The sequence below is a fragment of the Eucalyptus grandis genome, chromosome 2, assembly GCF_016545825.1.
Source record: "Eucalyptus grandis isolate ANBG69807.140 chromosome 2, ASM1654582v1, whole genome shotgun sequence".
Taxonomy (NCBI): domain Eukaryota; kingdom Viridiplantae; phylum Streptophyta; class Magnoliopsida; order Myrtales; family Myrtaceae; genus Eucalyptus; species Eucalyptus grandis.
In genome coordinates, this window is record NC_052613.1 from 22,043,456 (window position 1) to 22,058,851 (window position 15,396).

General features: G+C 39.9%; 1 protein-coding gene across 1 annotated transcript; it reads right to left on the minus strand.

The window, feature by feature from the left end:
- Nucleotides 1-330: 330 nt before the first annotated feature.
- On the minus strand, nt 331-9,790 carry LOC104426195 (probable histone-arginine methyltransferase 1.3). The gene is given in 16 exon segments (XM_010039167.3): nt 331-831; nt 948-967; nt 970-1,098; nt 1,189-1,361; nt 1,480-1,583; nt 1,971-2,048; nt 3,576-3,659; nt 4,255-4,309; nt 5,227-5,323; nt 5,862-5,931; nt 6,018-6,116; nt 6,232-6,335; nt 7,299-7,442; nt 8,501-8,603; nt 8,827-8,889; nt 9,317-9,790. Coding segments are annotated over 16 exon segments (1,629 nt in total). The 5' UTR covers nt 9,539-9,790; the 3' UTR covers nt 331-747.
- Nucleotides 9,791-15,396: the final 5,606 nt, after the last annotated feature.

The following is a 15,396-nucleotide window of genomic DNA, read 5'->3' on the forward strand; positions in this document are numbered from 1 at the left end:
AGATATGAACAACCGAATGAAGGACTTTAAAAAAAAGGGGGCAAAGTCCGACAACGCTCCGACACCATTGATTGAACGATAAAGAAAAAAAATTTAACGTGTAAAATTGAGCGAAAACTCGTCCTCACCGTGGCAATTCGCAAGGGCCTATCAGAGATTGCAATTGCATGTTCTTTGCTTAAGGTCTTGCGAAATTACGTGAGCACCATGATGTATGGAAAACCGTAACAAGTTCTATAAACGACAATCAAGACCACGAACAAAAGCCGACCTGTCACTTGACGTAAATATATTTGAAAGAAAGAAAGGCAGATGGACTTGTCACCTGAATGAAGCAACAATCTGCGAAACAGCTCAATTGAATATTCTCAGCCAGCACAATTTAAACCCGTGAAACATGCTCGAAACTTACAATCAATTCGAACCATTTTGAGCCGAACCGAACCAGGTTTATTATCAACTGGCTAAGTGAATCAGGATCGAAGTTGCGCATGTTTTATGTTTACAGAGCACAACCACACGGGCAGTGAAATGAATTGCACAAAATTTTACAAGGAATCGACACATGAGATGGCTGAGGGAATACAAACGAACTGGGAGGGGAAGGACAAGCAAAGGCAGCGATAGGGCTATTTGGTAATCCAGAGAATGGACGCTTAATGCCCTGCTAGCAACTTGTAAGATACCATCAGTGCCCAACTTAACCGCATGATGTGCAATTCATCGCCTAGAAAACAAGTGCTCCTGTTAACCGAAATGAGCACCCGAATTTTGTGCCGGTTGCTCCAATATATCGGCTTCTTCTATGTCCTGTGTTTGGACGTTTAGTTCCTACTCAAGCAAAACCACACCATTCGGTTTAACTAACAATTGAAATGATCGCTTGAAACGCTCAATATAGCATCTAAACAATACTTAGTATATAATAAGGGCTAAAGAGAGAGAACCTGTGATTGAAGCAGCTGATGGGTTGCTGATCTTGTGCTACTGTGTAAGATTGGGGCTGAGACATTCTATAGTATGGCTCCTTTAAATCAAGCTTGGTGGATGATGTTTGAAGTATTCGGCCTTGTTCGGCCCCTGGGCCCCACATCATAGCTGGTAACAGATTTGAAAAAGTTCGTTAGCAAACACAAGTAACCATCATCATTTATCACTACAAATAGAAGAGATTAATGAGGAACTTACTTGACAACGTCAAATTTATGGTGTAACTCTGGGATTTGTGAGCAACCAGGTGAAGTCGACCGGTGATCTCTTGTCCAGCCATGACATAGAGGGGTTGAGAAAGAACACAGCGCAGTTGGTACCAATGAGTTGTTGGAGATCCAGGAGCAGTTGTCAACCACCTTGGCACGGTACTGTGGATCAAGAAATTTAACTAGTTATGACAATAACAAGATTGGGATGAAATTTAGAGTGCCAAGTCATATGATGCACTGGAAAGCTTTGGTTGGGGGAGGAAAGACGAAGAGTTACCTCCCATTGAATAGCACATCAAACCAGCAGGCCAACCCATGCACTCTGGTACCAACGGCTGCTGTAAATCTCAACGGAACATCAATCTCGTATAAATCTTCTTCCTATCAAACACAACCATTATGAAGCCGCAATAAGTAACAAATTCCTTTTTCAATGATGTTACAAGCCCTTAGGTGGGAAATATTTTGATCAAAGGAACACTACCCTGAATGCTGTAGGTAGGAGTAAAGGTTAGAATTTGAAATAACTTTTCCAGTGTAGTGAAAAATTACTAATAGCAGACTTAAAAACTTATAAAGTACATGTTATCATCAGGTAGAGGAACACAGAAGGCAACAAGAGCAAACTAATAATACCAATAGACTATAGACAGGCATGATGAATCAATAAAATGCGCGGTTTTGCTGTGGCAAGAGTTGTGTTTCATATCCATGCACCAGAAAAGTAACAAAAGCTTGTCTTGATAATCAAGTGAACTGGGTCAGTACCTTCACTTTCGTAAAATCTATCACATGAAATATTGGGGGTGCCACCAACAACCTTGGATCAAAGGCATCTACAACAGGCTGCATGTAGAAGAAATGACCTCATTAAGATAGTTTAGTTGCCAAGACAAAACCCTAAACAAATAAAAAACCAGACAAGCTAGCAGAGCACAGCAAGCCAAAAAACATTAACCGTGAAAAAACAGAGTGTAGCAAGCAAGCAGGCAGATCGGTGATGAGAGATGTGGAAACTCTGTTGCCACTTGCCATGGTCAAGTACCAACAACAATAAGTCACAAATCTCAACTGCAATAATCATTGAGCAAAAAAGAGATGACCAGAATTGTGCAACTTAAGACTAGACACAGTTAGACGCCACAAAAAATAGATAAGTATCAGAAAAAACAAGATTTTCAAGGCTTCGGATTTATCTAATTTTTCCTTTATTAGAATAGAAATTAAAAGGTTACTCCATCGTGACCAGGGTCCCAGGTTCAACCATGGAAACTCTCCAGGAAACCAGGGATAAAGCTACATACATCAATCCCTGCCAACCCTGCTTGAATTTCCTTTTAAGAGTCATACATTGCAGTGCAATGCAAGACCAGGAAAGCTGGTAGTTCTTGCAGTTAACTTCTCACATTAGTTTTGGAATCAAATTAGAAACATCTCAAATTTATCCTACCACCCTCGTATACCAACAAATCAAATAACGTGGTCCGAAAAACTTATCATATTATAAATGCTCTAAACAAATTACAAAATATGAGAGAAAGTACGTAAAATCAAGTATAATATTCATTATTCAGTTCCACATAAGATTTTTAATGTGAAATGCAGACAGGCAGAGGGGAAAGCTTGATGCAAAATCCATTCACAACTGCTATTTATTCTTGAAAAAGAAACTTCGGATAGTGATTAACTAGGGCATCCAACCATGACCACGCATCCCTTGTGTACAAAACACAGAAAACTTAAAAATGCGGCAAAGCCCCGAAAGAAGCTTGGGTTCTCCGATGCAACTGATGCTACAAAATCATCAATAACATGATCTATGAGTGCTACTACATCATTCAAGCACAAGCTACATTTGATCCAGTCAAGATAGCATATGTCCAAAAACCAGGAACCCGCCACATTCTTACGTGAGATTAGATCCAACACATCAGACACCAAATCTTATCCCACGACCCCTAAACTAGCTGCAGTGCCTAAAACTCATCAATACCTGCTTGTTCCAAGCATCATGCAAGTTAACTTTTCAACTACATATTTTAGGACAGTTAGTTGGTCTCTACACCAAGCACTAGCCCAGGGATAAAACAAGTCCACCACTTCAAACAAGCAGAAAGCCCTTCAGTAGGAAAATACATGAAAAAGTTTGAAACCCTAACTTGCCTTGCATATCCTTCTGAACCTTCTCAAAATTAACACTAAAAAATCCAAGTCAAAGAAACTAATTGATCATTAATCGGAAATGCAGAAGAAACTTAAATGCAACAATAGAAAAATGCATGCAAAACTCAACATCAAATACCATATTTGCCATGGCCTATTTAGAAGAAATATAGCATCCACTATTCCCAAAAATATGCAGAGACTAGAAACCTGAGAGAAGTAGCCTTGAAACGCAGTGTTATACAAGGGTGTCAAGTCGACATCATAATAGCTCTGTTGTTGCCAAAAGAGAGCCTACATTAACATATAAAAGATCAATAAAAAAAAGTTGATCAAACAGAAATGGCAAGAAAAATGGATAAGAAAACTGAAAACTAATAGAAACTTCCAAGTAAATGGACATCACAAAAATAGCACAATGAGGCATACATCCAGAAACAATCAGAAGAGATTACTGTGAATGACCAAAAATGAGAACAAAATCAAAATCCTTAGAGGACTGCACAGCTCAGTGACTCCAGGGAAAATTCATGGTCAACAGTGAATTCTTTGCTTTACAATGAATAATAGTCTTTCGCTACTGACCAATGTAACAGCAATTTCTCTTGGTATGTGTAGTGTAAGTGAAAATGCTAAACAGATATCTACATTATAGACAGCAATTTTTTTTTGGTTTTTTTTTTTTTGGGGGGGGTGGGTACCATTGAAACATAGCAAGTAAATCTCATGTGAAAGTTGTAGGATGCAAATTAAAAGAAATTTAAGCAACACTACTAATGGATTTCTCCTATGTCATATAACTGGTTTCTTCATCTTTAAAAGAGTTCAGTTTGCAATTATATCAATCTTCCACGAAATAAACAATTTCATCTATACCATGAGTAAGTACCTTATTTGCAATTTCAACAAATAAATACTCATCACTGAAAGGGGCCATGTGTATCCTACAGGAGCAATAATCAGAAACATCAGATAGACAAAATTGATATACATATCCAAGCTACATAACAATCACATATATCATCTCAAAGACATATTACCAAAAGAGAGACAAGATGTCCTGATTTTGATTGCAGAGATCAGGAAGCACCAAGCAAGTGAAAAAAAAAAAGGTAGCCTTCAACAACTTCTAGTGAAGAGGGGCACAAGCTAAGAATAAAGAATAAATGCCCAGTTTGAGTGAACATGGGCACAAGCTAAAGAATAAAGAACAAATGCCCAACAACTCCAAATGATGATATTCCTAATACAGCTAATCAAAATATCGACAATAATAGAATCATTGAGGAAAACAAGTTATAAAACAATATCCACTTTTAATCCAAGTCAGCACCTGAAAGAGCCCTTAGAAGCTCACAACTACAGAGAGATGGGAAAACATGGCCCATTTTACCATCTCTTCCGATCTCACACATGGGCGTGTTTGCTTTTGCTGTTCAATTTTTAAGTAAAAGTTACTGACTTTCCTTCTAAAACTTCAAAAATATAGAATTTTCAAACGTTGTAAAAAAGGTCTGAAAGGTCAATAGTTGTCCATTCTGAAAGGTCTTAGGTGTCTTGTGTCAAACACAAAATCAAAGTAGCAAGATTTGGAAAAGGGAAAAAAAAATATTCCACCAAACAAACATTAATTCAAAAGAAACACGTAAAGCAAGTTTCAGAGATGGAGAAACAAAATCAAAACTCCACTAAACACTGCCCTGAAACATCTTTCCAGATAGAGCTTCTCAACTCATTAACCACAGCTTTAAATTCAAAGAATAAGTAATGTGAAGTGAGAAATATACCATCCTCATCAGATAAAAAATTGGAAGGTAAAAACATGAAAAACGATCTATAGAAGAGGGAAACAGTTAATCACCTTCCAACAGTAGGAAACATCTTTCCATCTGGAACTAGAAATCGGTCTCTAGCAATTACATAAGATTCCAGCATCCTTTCGTTTACCAACAAAGTGCCTAGGGCAGAAACAATTGTAAGCACTTTGAGCACTTCACAAATGTCACTCTGCTAGTATCCATAAACTTCAATATCCAAAACCAATTCAACATCAACCATGAAAAAGAAAAGGAGGGGAGAGGAATGGTCAAGATACTATAAGCTATTAATGAAGATGAGTTCACATACTCAACTATAGAAGCGAGTTTAAACTGATGAATAAGCATGCCATACCATTAAATCTCACTAGAGACGCCTTAAAAAGCAGAGTATACAACATCAACCATGAAAAAGAAAAGGAGGGGAGAGGAATGGTCAAGATACTGGTAAGCTATTAATGAAGATGAGTTCATATACTCAACTATAGAAGCGAGTTTAAACTGATGAATAAGTATGCCATACCATTAAATCTCACTAGAGATGCCTTAAAAAGCAGAGTATACTTTATTACACCTTTTGCTCAAAGCAGTTTGTAAACTTAAAAGTTTTTAAGGGCTCACTAGGAAAATGACTCTGAAAATCAGCAATTTTAACAGAAACAGAAGTAAAGATAAATACCCATTGGCTCAGAAATCAGAATGTCAGCTTTCTCCGGCAATTCAACTTCTTCAACTTTGCCTTTAATTACCTGCATTTTTTTTAGATACATGAATGGCTCCTGAGAACAATGAGATAAAGACCCTCAGATATCAGACTGAACAAATGAAACCTCACCGTAATTCGTTGGCTGAGTGCTGGGTTTCCATCAATAAGCTTGCGAGCATATTCAGCCATTTCAGATGCTTCCACAGCATAAACATGTTTTGCCCCAGCCTAAGGGTTTTGAAAACAACACGAGAATAAACACTGTGCTGATGCATGCAACAGATGAAAAGGAAGCATCAATCATGGTCTACAGAAAAAAGAAATGCTCAGAGAATATTTGTACCTGAGCAGCAAATAATGAGAGGATACCACTACCAGCACCGACATCAACAACCACTCGATCGGTGAAATCTGCACGGTTCCCAATGACAGCAGCATAATAGGTTCCTGGACGAGAATTACATCACAATAAGATAACTATGTGCGTGTCTGGTGGTATAATTGAGGATTAAAAAGTGTTCTCAAGACATAATTAAAGAAAAATAACTTTTTAATGTTCTTAAAAACAAGGAACTGACAATAGGTTCCAGAAGAAAGGAATATTTAACAGTAAGATGCTTAAGTGCCTGTAATGCCCTTGAAATTAATCTTAGAAACTTTATTTTGAAATTGATGGCAAAACAACTCCGTGTTGTTCTTATCTTGGAAGAAAAGGGTCTGACAAGTTCTCATAGAAGAAAAACCTAAGTTCCCTTTCATACAGTTCGAATTGAAAAATGATATCTATAGCTAGAAATTTGGCATCTAATTCTTTCAATATTTCATTGGCCTGCTTTCATCTATTTGCAGTTATGCTTGTGTGAGAAAGAAGACAGCTCAAATCCAAGTGTGCCTCTAGCCCCTGAATTCTTCCTATTAGGTTGGATATAAATTGCATGTTTGTTCCTCAATATAGAACATACTTTTTCCTATTGACCACATGTCACAGAAGCCTTCGTCAAAACTGCCATAAACTTTATTAGGGCGACCTATTCATCCCTGTTCTAACACATGGTAAGGGACTGAGAGACGTACATGAACAAACACCAATATAGAAGGGACACATGTCTCCAATATTTCCTGATCCTGTAAACTACTGTTGCTGTGACAATTGGCAAGTGATTTGGTTGCATGCCAATTTATCCAGTATTGATACAAGGAGTAATTTCTTTCACTTTCTGCTGAACAACTTATAAATATCCATCAGAACTGTTGCATTCACATGGTATATTTTGTTCCTTGTTAAATTGACTATATCGTTTTAAACTGAAAATCCACAAGTTTTACATGTAAGCATTCTCATTTCAAAGAATAAAGGAAATTTTATCCTACTTAACAGAAAGGCAAAACAGGAAAGCTCAGAAGTAGAACCTGTCCTCACATAATCCTGTAGCATATTTTGCTGATGCAGAAGCTGTCCATAATAATGAAAATACATTTTGGCAGAAGATGCCTCTATTTTCTCATCGAATTTGCTTTTAGAAGTTGAAAGAGCTCCATTTGGTAAGTGTGTCCCTATATAGAGTAGTAACAAAGGCTGAATTAGTAAAAATGACAGGCAAAAGCTGCACAGCCCACAGTCAAAAAGCTAGAATAACGACAAAGGTATAAGAAGGGGAAAAAAAAACACTAAGAAACTTCTTGCAACAACAGATGTTGAATATTAAATTGCAGGGGATATAGTAAAACTAAGGTTGCTCCCTGCACCTCGATGGCACATGACTAATGCAAACAACTTCCAAGGGTATGTCCTGTGTTTTCTCCGATAAGCATCGGTTTTTCTTTCTTTTAATTATTTTCTTAGGGATGTATAGATATCACAATTTTCATGAACACCTGAACGATGATGAAGGCAGGTTCTAATCAATTCTAGAAAATGCCTTAGACAAAGATAAATTGCTCAATAATGAAAAAGTCAATGCAAGAGTTAAGAAGGCTTCTTCCTGTTCTAATAAACAAAGCTGCTCAAGACAAGCTCAGCTTAGATGAAAATTTAAGCAAAACTTTCACACTTCAGCAAATCTGCATCAGAGATTGATGATTAAACTCCTTGTATGCAGGGGAGGCATGCAAGGGCATCAGTGCACGGCAACACAGACCCAGGTCTCATGGCTAATGCTTGGATAGTGGTAGATTTAGCTACTTCAGACTTCCCCTGAACTCAAATGCACCCTAAACAGGGCCACTCCTTCATTGCATAATGCAAACCATAGATGCCAATGAGTAATCTTATTTGACTAACAATGCCTTCTTGTCTAGGAAGGTAAGGATACTAAAATCTGCAATTACATGAAGAACAAAGCAAGCCTTGTCTCTAAGTTGGCAGGGTCCACAGCCAAGGCGTAGTAAACCACAAATTAATCTAATTCCCTATGGACCTCCAAATACAAGTTTCATGATGCACTTAAATCTAATTGCAAATTAAAGCTATAACCATGGAAAAGATAAGCTCAGAAGCATTATTTTCAGGGTATAATGGATCCTAATCTAGAGATGTAAGAAGAAAGGAGAATAAAATAAGTCAATCTCCATGACATATCACAAGTCACAATTATCACATCAAAAAGTGGCACCTTTAATACTGCCTTCCTTCTTCAATTGCTCAAACGTACAATGGAAGGCCTCGCTCTCCTCTTCCATTTTAAAATGAATATTAAACCCTTTTGAATATGACTTCTGGAACAAAGTCATATAGCATTAGAAGGTGCCAGCATCAGCCAGTACTTCACAAAAATTAAACCACTTTGTGCAGGAGAGTAATATTCAAAGTGAACCAGAAGAAAAACTAGAAAGTATAGACATGCAAAAACATTGAGAAACCTTTCCACCCAAGAGTTCAACACGATTTTCGCAGTATAGTAAAGATACAAGCATTTCAGATAATCCTCGTTACACATACCTCTTTATCGGTTTCAGAGCCTTCAGACATGCAAATTGACTGGACCGGGCCTAGCTTAAAAATCTGGGAACAAAAAACACAGAATAAGCAATGATATAAGCATCTTCAGGCTGAAATCTATCTAGCACTCAAGATTTTACCAAAAATCTAAATCACCACTCCAAAGCCACTCCATTTCAAAACCAATGCTAGCTTAGTTGTCATTAGCAATCCTCCTTGTTATATTTAAGCTGGCCAATGAGAACAGTCCAGCACGGAGATTGAATAAAAGGAAATTTGCAGGATATACTTCAACACGCAGCTTCAGAGAACCGAAAAAGTCATGATCCCTTCAAAACAGAATGCAAACACAATGCGGTGCGGCAATTCACCATTTTCTCCTCATTGCCGAACAGCCGCTCCGCAAGCAAACGCAGACAAGACAAAGAAACAACGGAATCAAATGAATACCGAAAAGAAAAGAGAAGAAAAAGCAATAAAACAGACGAACCTGAGCGTTGGCGAGCTCAACGCCGCCGACGACATCGCCCGCTCCATTCTCCCGGTAAAACCGGAGCTCGACGGCGCCGGAATCGCCACCGCCGAACCGAGCCACGGCAGTCGCCGCCGCCGCCGCAGAGGCAGCGGGAGCGGAGGAGGGAGGAGAGAGGTCGGAGACGGAAACCAGGGGGAACTCGAGGCGCCTCTGCCCCTGACCCGACGGAGCCTCCATCGCTGAGCCGGTGCGCGAGCTCAGGCAGGCGACCGGGGCGAGCCGAGCCGAGTCGAGCCGCGCGCGTATGGCGGAGGAGTCGTCGTCGGCGACGCCGCCGGCGTCCGGGATCGAGCGAGGACGGTGCTGCTGCTACTGTGGTGGAGAGAAGGAGAAGAGAGAGAGAGAGAGAGAGTACGTGAGGGAGGAATTAGGGTTTTAACTTTTATGGTCAAGAGGAGAGAGAGAGAGTAAGAGAGAAGCAGCTTCCAAGTGGCGAGCGCGGTTCCAGGGAGGACGACGACGGCGACGACGGCAGAGTACGGTCGCGTTTATAAAAGGCGCGTGCGCCCCACGCGCCGGGGCACGGCACGCGCGGGGGATCGGGAGGGAACACGAGTTTTCAACACGCGTCTCGCTTTCGCCCCTTCTTTTTTGATATTTTAATTCTTTTTTCTGTCTCTCCTTCTTTTTCCTTTTCGGGGTTCGGCCTTTTTGTGGGGCCCGCCTGGATGACGTGGCGAGATCCGGGGGGTGTCGCGCCCGGCGCGATGCGATGTGGTCCGTCCATCTTGACGGGGATTGGATTCGAACCCCTCCCCCCCGAATGTGGTGACCTTGACGTGATTACGCCGCAATCATTCCCGCTCAATTGAGGGTTTCCTAGCAGCATACTTCCAAAATTTTCTGTGCCCTAAAAGGGGAAAAAAAAATCATTTCAAATGCAACAAAAAACAGAAGGTCATTCTCACCCTAATTTAAAATATTAATTATAAGGAAAGATTATTATATGTAGAATTAATATCATAAAAATTCAAAACCGATACTCTACCCAAAACTATAAAAAAAATCTAACGTTTTATGAAAATTTTAACCATTTGGAATTTTAAAAGAAAAATAACAATCAATCCAAATAGATCCTCAATCCTCTAATTATATTTTTCCCTAATAACATATTAGCTCATGCTAACAAAAGCTCTAATAAATAAAGTAAGTCATTCAATAAATTTAACATATGACAAGTTTTCTTAAAATAATATTGATGATAGATTGTGTAAATAACTTGTATATATTCAACAGTGTAACTTTTTCTTTTTTCATATGTCATAAATTTTTTCAACATCAATCATTGAGCAAGCGTCTTTTTCTATTTTAGAATTTCAAATACAAGCTAAATATAAAAGGACCGTTGCATAAAACCGAACTAATATCTATTCAAACGTAGCTCTTTATTATCTTGATTCATATTAATTAGTCATCTAATAGTCCAAACAACTTTATTTAGTGTGACTAAAAAAAAAGAAAAAGATGTTTGGTCGGAGAGAGAAATTTGGAAGTGAAGGAAGGAGAAAGCGGGAATGACAAAAAGTCTTCATATGGAAAGAGGGAAATAATGATGAGGGGAAGGGGGGAAGAAAGCGGGAAGGTTGCTTGGAGCGAATTTACCATAATGTCCTCAACTATCCAGCCTCTTTCCGGCTTCTATCTTTAGCTTTAGCTTATAATATCCAGCTTCTATCTTCAGCTTATATCAGAAATTAGTTCGGGCCCAAAATGAGGGACGAAAAGGGAATTACGCATGCCCCTTCCTACACGGGTAGAAAAGGTGGAAGCGGCGGCGGGCCCCGGCCCAAATAATTTGTTTTACCCCCTCCAAAATGGAACTCCGTGCCAAAATCGGAGAAAAACGTGTTTCGATCTAATTAGGTAAAGCCTAATTAGGGGAAGATGGCGCTCTTTTGACCACTCTTTTTTTTTTTTTTGGGTGCTGAGTTGCAATCCATCATTGCGTGCGGCGCTTCGAACTCGCCCGGGTGCAGTAGAGGCCGGGTCGAGTTTGAATCCATCGTTGCGTGCACGCTTAAGACTTACCCCAAGGACAGGGAAGGTCCTATTGCACCCTCTTAGGGATTTTGCTTGCCTCGGCGAGATCAATCAAGGATGACAGTGAGTTATTCCTATGGTCACATGAACAAAACAAATTAGTAAGGCTTCATATAGAAGCATAGTTGTAAATAAGAAAAACAGGTCGAGATAGGTATTATCTAGTTTTGAGTTTATATTATCTATTTCATCAAGCAAAGACAAAAAAGGAGGTTTGGTTACACTTCCTTTCTAATCAATTCTTTGACCTTCAAATTCATCTAATTTGATCGAAAGATTTCAAATTCAAAATATAGGATTTGATTTGGCTTTTTTTTTTTTAGTTAGTTATATTATGTTAACTAAAATGAAAATATATAGAATAATATGCTATATATAGAATATGTCCTTTTCGTGTTACTTGTAAGAGTGACATACAGGCACTTGATTCGAGTTATTTCTTTATCTCCCTGTGAATCGTATGTTTGTAACAATAGGGACAAAATTTTATCAATTCCAATCGACTAGGCGTGTTGTGTCAATTCTTTTGAGTAATTCGGACCAATAATGCCTACTCCCTCAACTCTTTCTAAAAATAGGATTTCGCGTAAATTCGAGAATTCGTCACTTCAAGTCTTCGATGGTTATACGGGTATCCAAAATACAAATGAGATGATAGTCAGTTTACCTTTTGCCATTGTGAATTTACTACCTGAACGGATCATTAAAATGTAATAACAAACAAATAAAACTTACCCCCCCCAACCCCCCCTTTCTATCTAATCCGGTCAATTCCAGCTAATTTGACCGTCCAACCTAGCCGGTGCACGGCATGGATAAACTTTTGCCATTGCGGATGTTACCGTGGTGGACGAATTGGCGGAAAAGGTCGAACCCGGCCGGGGTGGGGCTTCCCCGGGCTCAAGGCGTAACAGTCGCTGACAAAAGGAAACGATGATGAGGCGGCTCCAGGGGATCCATCCCCACTAAAAAAAAGCAGAGAACAAACTCGGCATCCATCCATGTGCAAGCCAAGAGAGGGACCGATAGAATTAGATTCCCCCCTCGTTGAGGCCTTTGCTCTTTTGCACTTTTCCCTGTCGGCCGACGCTGGATTAGCAAAAAAACATCAGTTGCAGAGGATCGCGAAATGGGCTCATGGTCTCTTGCCATATTTTCCCTTTGGTGCAATTCAGAGGACCCCGGGAGAGGTCTTGACATTCGTACCCTCCCATTTTGTGGTACCAAAACCATTGCAACTGGAATGTTCTCACGCCAACAAACAAATGGGTCAAAATTATGAAAAATCCCGAATTCATATATCCGTAACAAATTTATCCTAAACTTATTTTACAAAATGGTACATTTGTGACAAATTTACTATTTTTTTAGTTTCTATTAAATTTCACCGTCAAATTATTAAATTGTATGATACATGACTGTTAATGGGTATATTAATTTGGGCTTTTACCCACCGTCAATTTGTGATTTTTCATGATATTAATTAACTTTAATGGAAATTAATAAAGAGTAAAATTGTCACAAATGTATTAGTTTGGGATTTTTTATTATTAAAAAATTAGTATGTGGTAAATTTATCATAATTGTATCAATTTTAGGATTTTTGTAGTAAAAAGTTAGTTTAAATTTCCAAGTGTACTATATTAAGATTTTTGTGGTCGAAAAGTTAGTTTATGATAAATTTATTATAGATATATTAGTCCGGGGTTTTTCTTGATGGTAATCTCAAACAAATTAAGATTTCAAGGGAAGACTTTTATGCTTCATGGATAGGAAGTATGGAGCAAAACTTGCAACTTTCCTCTTTCTTTTTTGGATAAAGTATATGTTTTTGTGAAGCACAACTTGCAACATTCTTGATGCCAATCTCACATGATATAATTAATTTGTAGAAAGGCATGGGAAAGGTAAAGAGTATTTGATTAAAAAAAAAAGAAAAAAAAAACTGTTTCTAGGAAATTATTTTTCAACTTTTCTGCATTTGGCGTTTGGATAGTGAAAAACTAATCGATATACGGAACATGTTTTCCATAAACCGATAACAAGTCTAAATGGGAGAAAATAGCTTCTCCCTCTAATAAGAAGGAAATCATTGTTTCTAAACCATCAAACAAGTGAAAACTAACCGTTTTCCTTGATAATGATTTTTATAGAAAATAATTTTCCTTCATGGTGAAGTTTTCAGTGAAACAAACACAATTTTAGTGTTTGGAAAAATGTTCAGCAGATGATAAGAAATGGAAGTGAAGAAACGGAAGGGGGGAATAACAAGGTCTTCGTATGGAAATAACTGTAAAGAAGAAAAATAAATCAAGATAGATATTGTTTGACCTCGGGATGGCATTGCCTATCTTGAAATCAAAGAATCTAGTTAGCCAAATATTTGAAACAAATTAGTACCATAAAAGATTCGCCATATAATTACTTAAAAAAAGTGAGGAAGAGAAAAAGTGCCTTGGACGTTGTTGCATGGCATCATGATTTTTCTACTTTTTGTCGATGGACTTTCACGTCTTTTCTAATGATATATTTAATCTTCTATTTGTATAATCGAGTCTTTGAAAAAAAAAAATCACCCCAAAATAGAGGCCTTTGAAATTTGTTCATATTTAATGATCAAGCACCGATTAAGGGACTTTTCTAGTTCCCTCTTCCATATCAAATTCTTCGACCTGGACTTCTTCAGCTTATGGACGACGTGAAATCGATTTGCTTGGCTAAACCTGTGGTTGTAGCTCCTGCAACTTCATTTTCCTTTGGAATCTTCGGCTCCGTTTGATAACGTTTTTGTTTCTTCAAATTTCTATTATTTTGTTCCTCGAAACGAAAAAAGAACATAAATCCATTTAGTAACATCAATTAATTCTACTATTCCCCATAATAGAATAATGATCGGGAAATAAATTTGTAATATAAATAAAAGGTAGAAAAAAGCAAGTTAGGGCCTGCATGGTTGGAAATGTTTGTTCCCAGGGAACAGAAATTTCTGTTCTTTTGTTCACAGGAACAAAAGGAGCAAACGCGTTTGTGTGCGTTGTTCCTTTTGTTCTTTTGTTCCAGTGAACACAAAAGAAACTTGAGAAACAAGAAACAAGAAAAACTTGTTTCTTGTTTCAGAAACACAAATCGAAACAAAAAGGAACAAAATTGTGTTCCTTTTTATTTCTTCGATCGTGCTCGAACGGGGCTTCCTCACCCCCCGCGACGAGCTTCCTCCTGCGACCCGCAACAAGCGACGAGCGACGGGCGAAGAGCTTCTCCTCGGCGACTGCGACGAGCGGCACGAGCTTCTCCTCCTCCGACCCGCGACGAGCGTCTCCTCCCTGCGACGAGCGCCTCCTCCTACGAGCGAGAGAATTCCATCGTCTTCTCGGCGCTGTCTCGGCAGTTTGCTCCTTCTCCTTCACGAGTAAACGTCGTCCTTGCTCCTCCTTCCCCGATTGTCTTCACTTCGGCGAGAGCTCGAGTGTTAGGGCTCGCTCGAGGAATCGCTTGCCCGGATCTGCGAGCCGCTTGCTCGAGCGAGTCTCGCAAATGCAGGCGGCGTTGCTCCCCGGATCTGCGACAGCGGCTCGTCGCTCGCTCGAGATGCGGGCGAGCGAGCGGACGAGCCCCGGCTGCGCCCATTCTGCTCGGGCTCGGCTCAGCGAGCGAGCCGCGAGCCCGGCGCTGCTCGGGCTCGGCTCGAGCGAGCGAGCGAGCGTCGCCTCGCCGAGCTCGGGCTCGGCTCGAGCGAGCGGAAGCCGCGGCGTCGGCTTGCTCGAGGCTCGGGCTCGGCTCGAGCGAGCGAGCAACGCGTCGCTGCTGCTCGGCTCGGGCTCGGCTCGAGCGAGCGGGCGACGGCGTCGGCTCTTGCTCAAGCTCGGCTCGAGCGACGAGCGGCGCGTCGGCTCTTTGCTCGGCTCGGCTCGAGCGAGAAGGAGAGCGTGGCAGCGGCGCCGCTGCTCGGGCTCGGCTCGGGCTCGGCTCGAGCGAGCGGAGCAAATGGGCGAGCC